This window comes from Mercenaria mercenaria, chromosome 9, assembly GCF_021730395.1.
Source record: "Mercenaria mercenaria strain notata chromosome 9, MADL_Memer_1, whole genome shotgun sequence".
NCBI classification, from domain to species: Eukaryota; Metazoa; Mollusca; class Bivalvia; order Venerida; family Veneridae; genus Mercenaria; species Mercenaria mercenaria.
In genome coordinates this window covers 61,670,413-61,682,202 of record NC_069369.1, presented here as the reverse complement: position 1 = coordinate 61,682,202, position 11,790 = coordinate 61,670,413, and the positions used below count along the sequence as shown (strand labels likewise).

General features: G+C 34.8%; 1 protein-coding gene across 1 annotated transcript; it reads right to left on the bottom strand.

Moving 5' to 3' along the window:
• Positions 1–278: 278 nt before the first annotated feature.
• LOC123538138 (uncharacterized) lies at positions 279–7,342 on the bottom strand. Its single transcript, XM_045322105.2, has 4 exons — positions 5,303–7,342; positions 2,695–4,877; positions 1,816–1,953; positions 279–1,097 (listed from the first exon to the last, which is right to left on the bottom strand). The coding sequence occupies exons 1-2, from the start codon at positions 7,313–7,315 to the stop codon at positions 2,991–2,993; spliced, it is 3,900 nt and encodes a 1,299-aa protein (XP_045178040.2). The 5' UTR covers positions 7,316–7,342; the 3' UTR covers positions 279–1,097; positions 1,816–1,953; positions 2,695–2,990.
• Between the last annotated feature and the right edge of the window lie 4,448 nt (positions 7,343–11,790).

Sequence of the window (11,790 nt, the reverse complement as noted above, 5' to 3'; positions counted from 1 at the left end):
TTTGCAGACGAATGTACCTCATTTGTCAAAGATAAGCAATTATAACTGTTGTTTAATCAATTTCCGTTACAAATAAAAAGTTTTTTTTCTAGATTATTATTATCTCCCTTTCCTTTCTTGGTTGGACACCAATTTAAGAATTGAAATTTATGATAATATATGTGTTTCACAGAAACATGTTTTTAGTCCATAAGCAGAGCCTACTGTTTATATTTTAAGACGGACATTCCAGGCTCAGTATGTTTTTGAGATTAGCTATAACTTAGTTCTTAAAAAACTATTATTTTAATCTTGTTTTAATGATCAAGCAGTTAGCTAAGTTTTATTTTATTATTTCTGTTTCATACTAAGCAGTATGAGAATTGTGATTTCATGTGATTCCAAATTGTGATTAAACACCACTGTGATTATGCAATGTAAACAAAGAAATATAACTCAAACTGTTTGTTTTTTTTATTCAGTACCCATGTACAGAATGGATACAATGTAATTGAAACGTGAAAACAAATAATAACAATTCTTATGCTGCCATTGCAATATTATAACACCAACACTTCTGAAACGGAACAGTTAGCCTATTATTTCTATAGTAATAAACATTTTCCAGTTATGTCATCAAAACATTCAAATGTCTTTTAAAGTCTTCAGGCAGTATAGCATTACATTAGTAATTTTAAGCACTTTTAATGCCAGGTATGCTCACTTTCTAGTATTCCTTTTTGCGTCTTTGAACGACATTTCATGCATGCAGTTGTTTCGTATAACACAGGGAAATGTGTTGTGTTTATTTTACTGATACACGATGAAATACATCCAATATAAGTTACCCGAATTTGAATTATGTGGAAATCAAAAAAGTCTGTGATAAGTGAATCATCCAATATTTATTTAAATTCATAGTATTGACACTCAGCATTCATTTATCGAAATTCAGTCCCAAACGTTTGGAAAGAAGAACTTTGGATTCATTTATTCTATAACCATACTGTGATCTGATTGGCTGCTCCCCACGCTGTGGTTGATTAATATCCGAAAAGCGAAAGGGTTTCTCTGTGCGTTTAAGCCTAGCTCGAGCATCCGTGTCAAAATAATGGTCCCTAAAAGTAACAGAAAAAAATACATCTTCAGTTGTAATTCTATATTAAAAACAAAGTGCATGTCTTAAAAATATACGTGGTAAGAATCTGTCTACTTCCAATGTTGCATTGCTAATTGTTACCAACATAAAGGGAGGTAATTAATCAAGGAACAGTGAATTAATTATAACACATTCACGACATACCACAGAATATTAGCAATTATAAAAGTAAATGACCAAAACATGGATATATTTTATGTTCAAAACAGTAGATGTGGTAGCCACATAATAATCAATGCGGCAACGACCCTCTGAAAATCAACGTCCCTTTTCCGTCTTAACTCAACGTCAAATTAAAGATAAGTGAGCCGCGCCATGAGAAAACCAACACAGTGGCTTTGTGACCAGCATGGAACAAGACCATGCTGCGCATCCGCGCATTCTGGTCAAAATCCATGCTGTTCGCAAACAGTTTCTCCAGTTCCAATAGGCTTTAAAGGCGAACAGCATGGATTCTGATCAGACTGCGCGGATGCGCAGGCTGGGCTGGATCTATGCTGGCCGCAAAGCTACTATGTTGGTTTTCTCATGGCGTGGCTCAAATATAAATGAACATCTACTAATTTTCTTCACACAGTATAGTAAGCGGTCAAATAGCAACTTCCCTGATATTTAAGCGGAAAATGTGCGGAAAATAAGTTGAATACTGTGATTGATTAGATTTATGGAAAACTTACTTTGGGACAATGCAACTTATATGTCGTCTTTCTCTGCAATGACATGGCGGAAGAATTTTTTCCGACGACAGTTCACTGTAAGATGATAACGTCGGTACAGGGTATGCTGCGTCCCTTTTCGTCTTAAGATGAAATGATCTGCAAGAAGATGTTGAATTTGTTTAACTTAGGGAAATTAGATCATTATGATGGCATATTTCTGCAACGAGAAACCTATCAATATAATATTATAAACAACCATGGAATTTGTAGATAATTTCTGAAAACTGCCACGAGATACGTCCACGAAAATATTCTAAAGTTTCCAGAAAAGTCATGCATATTTCTTAAAACATTATCGCAATAAATTGTTATTAAGATGACATTTTAGGTATTGTGATAGCTACCTAGCTATTTCGATGGAGAAATATGCCACCATTTATTCTTATAGGAGTATGACTTTTCAAAATTAAGAGTATTGCAAATTATCTACATAATGTACATCTATACAGGTTCAACTGTACATAAAAACTCAAGTAAGATGTTTTTACACGTTTTAAAAATGATCTGTTGAAAGCGATTTGATTAATATACTAGTATACCTTTTATGAGTCTTTTTTCCGTTTTACGGAAAGCAAACACAAACATAGTATGTACTAAAAAACTTTAAGCTGTTGATGGAGGAGGAAGACCCTGGACATTATTAAACAAGTTTCGGTATCTAAGTAGAACCATCGGCCATGCGAAAGCCAGTTGGATGTCTTCCCTATATACTTAAACTAGGTTCGAACACACACTGACTAGGAGCAAGCGATTCAAACTCGACTTTTACCATTCGAACAGCGGGACTCCTTTTTATGAGCCTGCTTGTGTGTTTAAAATAATAGCGTTATGTTTTACCTGTCTTCCTTCATTTTCAATGCTGTTATTGTGGTGAAGTCGGAGATATGTTTTTCCACACCATCGGAGGTCAATATGCCTTGTCCCCATGGGTCCATTTCTTGCATAGTTGAAAAAAAGCTCTCTGAGCATAATGTGTTTGGGGCTCTTACGCAGTAGGTACCTTTCTTTGCAATTGCATATAAATATAACTTTGCTTCGTTGCTACTTCTGAGACCCTCGTATAGTATATGTGAGAGACCCTTAATATTTGCTCCGTATGGCGGGAAATCACCGAAACAAACACCTTCATTTAATCATTCTATAAGGGCTAATCTTTTTTTGCATCTGTCAACAGCTGGAATACCTGGTGTGTCATCTGCTGAATATAAACCCTCTCGCACGACCTCGCAAAAATTGGCTTCTTGAATATCACCGTTCTCTCTCATCTGCTCCTCTACATTTTTGCTTAACATATTACGTGCCAGTCTTTCTTTCATCTGATCTATTATTTTCCCCTCTTCAGTTACTTCTAAAAGTGTTGGATTCAGAATATCTGGCCTTACTTCTGAAACACTTTGCCATGCTTTCTTTGACACACCGTAAACCCGATCTAAACAAATTGCCTTTCTCAGGTTGCTTCCAAGGTGAGTTTTATCGTATACAAAGATCTCGAAATCCCCTTGTTCACTTTTATCGGGCACATAATATGGATAGAAGTCTTCATCTATACCATATATCTTTACCGCGTTACTTACGCGCGCATTTACTGTCCACTGCCTTAATTTCTCCGGCCAAATAAAATTGCTATATGCAACATTTAATACCCGTTTCGGGTATGACCGTTTCATAATTACACGTTGAGCTATTTTCTTAAGAGATGGTACGTTCCGTTTTCTCTGACTAATTTTTTCAGGGATCTTTGAACCATCCGCAATCAGTTCTGAAAGCTGGTTAACTAAGTCATGTTTTTTCAAGTTACTGGTTTTCAAAAGTCTACTTTTGTCTATCTGTTTACTATTTATACACTTTGTCACTTCGATTAACTCTTTGACAGTGAACCGTTTTAAGGTATCTGCTGATTGAAAATACTGACCTAGAACATCCGATGCAATATTTGACCATTTTTGATAGTTCAAAGAAGACAAAGCGCTTGAAATATCTACAAAATCGATAATTTTGTCCGGGATTTCTTCCTGTGTATTATCGGTATTGTTTATCTCCGTTTCATTTTGAGACACCTCGTTATTTTCATTTGTATCCGGAAGTGTTTGAATTTCTTCTTGAATTTCTATTTGATCATTCTCTTCATCATTATTTAAATCGGCAATCACCTCTTCCTCCTCGATCGTGTTTATTACATTCACGTCTTTAACCTTTTTATTTGTATCCTTTGGTTGTGTCCAACCTTTACGTGGCGTGCGTATTTTCGTCAGTGCTCCTGTTGCACTAGAAACCACTCGGAGTTGGTGTTGTTCGTGAGAGTAATCCCCACTTGTAACAAATTCTACTGTTGTCTTCACTTCTTTGGTTTCATTTAAGAAGTCTTTAATCATATCTAATTTTGTCATCTTTCCGGTCTCTTTCCAAACATCTTTTGCCAGCTGGTGTTGAGTTAATGGATTGCCATCACGGCCTCTTACTATGAGTGGTGTGAATTCCCCATCTGCTGCACTAACTATTACATCCAATCCATTTGATCTACATGCAGTTTTACATGTTTCCGTGATTTTACGTGTTATATCCATTGATAAACTATAACCACGATAAAAATACAGTACAGGTATAGCGTGTGGTTGTTCATTTTTCCAAAATCTGTCCAGGTCTGCGAGAAGATAAACGACCACTTGCGAAGCCATCACGCGCTGTACTTCATAAGCGTCTTTGATTACTTCTTGCCCAAGTAGTAGATGTCTTTGCAATTCATCGTACGTACACGAGGAAATATTTCGTCCTTTTGCCACCGTGTGTTTCAAATATGGCGAGTCATCGTCAAACTCAGAACCAATAGTTTCCTCTTTAATGCTGCCTTTTATAGACGGAAATTCACCTAAGAAGATGCAGTGTTCGGCTGCTTTTGACAAGTCATTTTTGATTTCTTTTGATCTGTTAGACAAACGTGTCATACGTTTTGGTTTTTCTGTATAGTATAGGTCATGGATTTCTTCTTGAATTTTGTCGCATAGATTTTCATTGGGAATTACCTGAAATGGAAAACGTACTTCATCGTTGTAGTTATTCCTATAATAGCCTCGTTATGACTGACCATAAAATAGTCAGATATTTTCCTATATTTGTTAAGTTGTATTGAATACGGTTTAACCTGGTACTACAAGCAGGAGACGTTGGAGATAAACATTACCATTTATGCAGATATGTAACCGGATCTTATATATTACTTTTGGTGCTGCTTCTTCTGGTTTGATACATGCATTTACTTTCTTTTCAAAATTTATGACTATACTGATTATCTCTAAAACAGTTCATTGATTAATAGAGTTGTATGTTAACATCAAATGAAGCTATATATGTTATAATAATCATAGTGAAATCTTACAAAAACGTGATAAAGTTTAGTATAGAGAAATCTGAAGTTTTTACATAAGGAAAAATTTACTGTGATTTCTACCTTGAACAATGTACATGAATAGTCAGTCCATGATATATAAAGCGTCCCATCTGCTTGTAGCGCCTTTTGCTCAAACAAAGTTTGGGTAATGTAACGGTCTGGAACCTGATCGTGCAATGTTGTCGTGAAAGTTTTCTCCACAGGAGCTTTTCCTTCAAACGCATATTTAACAGAATTGTCCATAGATCTTAAACTTCCATCCGGCGATACTAATATGTTATCCTTTACATAGTACCCTTCTTCTTGAAATATTAGGTCTGGATACAGAAATGGCATGATCATTCCACACATTGTTGCTACCTGATGGTTCTCGCAATCAGTACCATGCTGCATTGCCTTTTGTTGAGTTTCAGATGGTTCAGGCGGATCAACACCATTTATCACCTTTTCAAAATGTTCTTCCTGTCGTTTCAAACTGTCACAGCCTATTGCCTGAAAAATTGAACTACCCGTGACTTTCATTTCCTTTCTTTCGGCAAACCAAAGATCAGACCGTTGTTTTATTATTGAAGTGTTTTTCACGACAGTTCCCGCTGGTAATTTATCCGGAGATTTTAAAATTCTCAAATTCGCCTGACAGTTTAGGTCAATCATGTCAGTTTGAGCAAAAAGGTGAGCAGTTTTATTTATGCAAGCTCCAGCTTTGCAGATGCAACGCTGAACATTCATAGCTTTATCTATCACATTTCCGATTCTCCACAACGTCGTAATGCAAGTATCAATTGCATAGGCATATTTAGATTTTCGCCATTCATCGCCACCAAGGTCTTTTAATTTTGACAAACTATGTTGCTTTTTAAATCTTAATTTTCTTAATCCCCGCAAAACTTCCGAGAAAAGAAGTAGTAGACCAATGAGGTGAGTCAAAATGCTGCTTTTCATTTCCTTTGGTGTTTCCTGTATCTCATTTGTTTTTTCTTGCGCACTTGTGATTGCAATGATTGACTTATCTAAGACTTTGAGCTGTCGGTCTCTTTCATCTTCTCGCTCTTTCAATGTTTTATCAGTTTCAAAACCTAAGAGATCTACGTCTGTCCCGCGTTTTATTTTTTTACCATCCAGCATTAAAACATAAGAATTGTTTTTGTCATCTTTCTGTGCTTTAAACTTGATCATTGGTTCCATCAAACCTGGTTTATAAAAAGTTGGAAGTTCGTCCCCTAAAGGGTTCACAGATGACAGGATTGACTCACTCGGACAGGCAAAGTTAACGCTAGCATTCTGTGGGTCAAACATATGACTGCCTTTTAACAGCTGAGTCTCACTTTTCATACCCGACATAAATCGAACAAATCGTCCCCCAAAAAGTTTCTTTCCGACCCAGAAAAACTGCAAACACTCAGGACTGTATCTCATCTGCCTTGTATCCGAATTTTCGAACCACCTAACAACATCACACCAAAGCAAAAATGCTATGTTACGCATAGGAAATTTCTTTTCTTTTACGAGACGAAAGAATTGTTCTAAAACATTTAGCTTTCCGTTTATTTCAAATTCCTTTATTACACCAGGTAGTAAAGTCATTATCTCTGTGTTTTGAAAATCCAAAGACGATGACTGATCTTCGCTATCCCCACCTTTAAAATCGTCATCATAATCATCATCATCGTCATAACCTTCTTCATTATCATTACTTTTATCAACATCTTCATTCATCAATGAAATGTTGGAACATCCTAAATCCCTCAGAATCTCGTCAGGCATTTTGAAAAAAGAATGACTTCCAGCTGGTTCTATATATGAAGTTGTAGTCATATCAGGTACGGGGTCAATGGTCGTAAATAAGATTTTCTTCTTTGACGATTTCATAGGACTTACTAGTCTCTTTAATTTTACCTTTTTTGAGGCTGATGACGATGGTGTTGCCGTGGTAGAATCCGAAGATTTTAATCTTTTCGAAAATGGTGTTGAACCTGGGGTCAAAACGCATGGTTTTCTCTTTAGTAGATATGTTGATCGTTTTGTTTTTGCAAATTTCAAACCTTTCACAATCTTTCCTCGAAAGAGCCCCATTTGTCACTGTCTAAAATGTAAAACAGAAAAAAAATATATGGTCCATTTCAGAGATTCAATTTTACATTGTTAAACACAAATATGATTACCTAAGTTTTCTTAACAGTTGCAAATCCCAATGGGTAAATGATTTAAACACCAATTATTCATCCCAGTCATATAACAAAATGATAATTCTGTCAAGTCAGTGTATGTAAACAGGTACAATAACTAGACATAATTCCTGATGTCAATACACCGGTAATTTAGAATGCATGCTTTATATATCTTATGAAATAATTAAGCAATACTAGTGATAACGGATTGACTATGAAATGTATATGAGCAACTCCATTCCCGGGGACGCAACCCCATTCCCGAGGAATTTTTGTCAATCCTTTCCCCAAAAGCAACATTTTATTCAAGATTATGTAATATTCATGACTCTGTTACACATGTTTGATCATTAGAAGCGTCAGCTTTTCAGAAAGTAGGCACAAGAGTTGGAAAAATGACATTTTTCATGATTCCATACTTTTTTGACGGTTCGTGCGGGCAGAGTTTTCGTGATAACAGGGCCGATTCTTAAATTAGAAAGCAGATATTTCACACACATTGTCTGTATTCATTTTTGTGTCGAATAGCATTTTGCTTTTTTCGAAAACATTTGTAAATACGCCATTATTGACAAAAACAAAAACCCACCTACCTCAGTTTTGTGTTTTTTGACGCGCAACACCATCACCGGAAGTCGCGCAACCCATTTGAAGCGTATTCCCAGCGGGAATTGGATTGCGCGTTTACCACCCGTGTAGAGGCCACATTTATGATGTATCTTCATGAAATTTGGTCAGATTGTTAATATTGATGATCTCAAGGTCAATGTGAATATGGGTCATGTAGGGTCAAAAACTAGGTCACCAGGTCAAATCATAGGAAAAGCTATTTAACACTCTAGAGGCCACATTTATGACCATATCTTAATGAAACTTGGTCAGAATGTTAATCTTGATGATATATAGATCAAGTTCAAATCTGGGTCAGATGGGGTCAAAAACAAGGTCACTAGGTCAGATCGAAAGAAAAGCTTGTTAACACTCTAGAGGCCACATTTATGACTGTATCTTCATGAAACTTAGTCAGAATGTTAATCTTGATGACCTTTAGGTTAAGTTCGAATCTGGGTTTTATGGGGTCAGAAATTAGGTCACCGGTTCAAATCAAAGGAAAAGCTTGTTAACACTCTAGAGGTCATAATTTTAGCCCAATCTTAATGAAACTTGGTCAGAATGTTACCCTCGATAAATTCTTGGACGAGTTTGATATTGGGTTATCTAGGGTCAAAAACTAGGTCACCAGGTCAAATCATAGGAAAAGCTTGTTAACACTTAGAGGCCACATTTATGACTGTATCTTCATGAAACTTGGTCAGAATTTTAATCTTGATAATCTCAGGGTCCAGTTTGAATCTGGGTCATGAAGGGTCAAAAACTAGGTCACCAGGTCAAATCAAATAAAAAGCTAGTTAACACTCTAGAGGCCACATTTATGACCATAACTTAATGAAATTTGGTCAGAATGTTAATCTTCATGATTCCTAGGTCAGGTGAGCGATACAGGGCCTTCATGGCCCTCTTGTTTGTATTAGATAGGGGAAGATAACTTAAACTGTGGATATAACACCAAATTATAACCAATCTGCACAAATATATAAGAATTCTTCATAAGCGTCTTCATAGACCAAACTGAAAATTAGATAATTCATTATCATCAGATTATAAACTTACAGTTAGTTTCAGAGTACTTGGCATTATGTTTAATGTATTTTAGGTGGTCTTCAGTATCAGACAGAAAAGTGTCCACAACTATTGGCAGTATTGTTTCTGGGTCAGATATTAAGCCGTCACTACAACCTTCTTCAACCTGAATCAACTGAATCAAATAAATATAACTTTACAGCAAAAATAAATTTTGAATAAATTAAAAGTCCATAAACCTTAAAGAAAATCATAGATATTGATGAACTAAGAATGAGACTGACATCTATGGACATCAAATTGTGACTGAGACAGATCATATTATGTATGTATTACATTTTAGGAAATAAATTAATATTAACCTTTACCAGAAAAGTTATTTCATATTATTTGCAGTGATGTTATTGTAAAACTGCTGGTTTATAATAATTTAATTATCTAATTACAGTTAGTTATATATATATACTGTTAAAAGTAAAAACTATCATACCTTTTTTTCATAATTCTGAGACCCTTAGGTGGTACCTCACCTCTTATAAATATGACTTGTTATTAACAAATTTCTTTTTCATACATTAATTTACTACAACAATTAAAGTAACCGAATTACCAGAAAGAATTTTTCTAACACTGCAGTCAGTGAGCTATCAAATCTATTACATGAAAAAACCACACCCTCTAAAACAGCCAGCCACTGTCTTGTTTAAGTTGTGTATATTCTGTTTTTTATCAAATAATACATATTTTATTTTTAATTGTTTTCCTTTGGAACATTTTTGGCCGCAAAATGCATAAACTTTGACAATAGTTGACAGTAACTCCCTTGCTTATCCCTCAATATTTACAGGGTTGTACCAGGAATTAAAATCATCTAAGGTAAATAACTGTTACTGGATATTTATTACTTGATATTATCCTATAAAACCAAACCTTTCCAATTTTCTGTTTCTTCACACACTGCTCACTATCATCTCCATTCTGTTCTCTGTGATTAAATGACCTAGAATTAAAAACAATTCAATTATATTGCTACCTGATAGTAGATAAATAGGCTTGCTAATTTGGCTTTTCAGAATGACTGATAGTTTATAGTTGTCATCCCTCAAACGACGGGGCAGCGACAGTCAAAAGTTATCATGCTGTCCTTAGCCCGCCCGCTTAGCTCAGTAGGTAAGAGCGTTGGTCTACGGATCGCGGGGTCGTGAGTTCGATCCTCGGGCGGGGCATATGTTCTCCGTGACTATTTGGTAAACGAAATTGTGTCTGAAATCATTAGTCCTCCACCTCTGACTCATGTGGGGAAGTTGGCAGTTACTTGCGGAGAACAGGTTTGTACTGGTACAATATCCAGGAACACTGGTCAGGTTAGCTGCCCGCCGTTACATGACTGAAATACTGTTGAAAAACGGCGTTTATCCCAATAGTCCTTGAGCCAGACCCAGAAATTTTGGCTAGCGGTACCATCTGAGGGGATTAAAGCTCAATGCTATTTTTGGATAGGTAAACATCTGACAATTCAGAAACTATGTGATAGCATTGTAGTGGTGGTAGCTTTTTGTGCGTTATTAGCCATCTAGTAACACCACCCAAAAAACGACTTTCATCAAACTCCCGTTATATATAAACAGACTTTCTATTTCAAACTAATGGTTCTCTCTTATTTTTGAATATATTTACTTGGAAATTGATAGACAAACAGCTCAGTTTATGTATTTTATGTATTTAAAAGAACTGTTATTAAAATATTGCCACTTTAGCGTTTAGTGATTGCAATTACAGACAAGCATAGACCAGTGTTTAAACATAATTAAAGAACACAAATATTGTTTCATAATATGCAGTTAGAAAGGTATTTTGCTCATTCTTGAACTAATATGACATGTTTAAATACATAGAGTATAAGGTAATAGAATTCTACATATTACAAAACCAAGTTGTCTGCCATTGGCTGTTGGGGGCGCTTGTAATTAACGGCATATTAATGTGCGTTACCTATTTGTTTGAAATTAATTAATACTTCTATACATGATATGGAATAGAAAAGTATGAAAATCGTTAAATCAAAGCAATTTCTAAACTAGTTTTGATATGTTAAATTAACAATTAGACAGTTATTCGCAGACCAATAGTTTTTAATATGAAAGCCACCTTGTTGTTATTGTAATTTACTTGACAAACACTTACCAAAAAACTCAAAATATTTTTTAAACATATGTTTTTTTTCTGATCTGCCAAAAAATGAAATTTTCATACCACTTCTTATAAATGATCTTTGCTTAAACAGTAAAATTTTTTTTCTGAAAAAACCAAAAATATATTTTTAAAAACATAAAATACGTTACCAAAAAACAAGATTTTCATAATTTTCATTTTAACTTTAAAGTCGTTGTTTTTTTAGTATTATTTTTAAAGAAAATTTTAACAAATCAATAAAACATTTTTTGGGTTTAATATCAAAGCCATGTAAATTAATAGAATTTTTAAAGTGTAATTTACGTTACAAATGTTACCTTAATCGAATAGCCGCCTTATATTTTTAATTTTTATCTTTCTATACATGAAAGGGTTTTATTCTTTGTTTTCAAAAAAACCACATTTTCATTATTAAACACAGAGAACTTCTAGTTATGATTCTTCATAATTCTGAATTTTAAAGATATCGTAAAATTTTGGACGCGAATAATCTTCATTATTCACTGGTTTTTCAAACGATCTTTTGTACTCAATTTTTTCACTAAC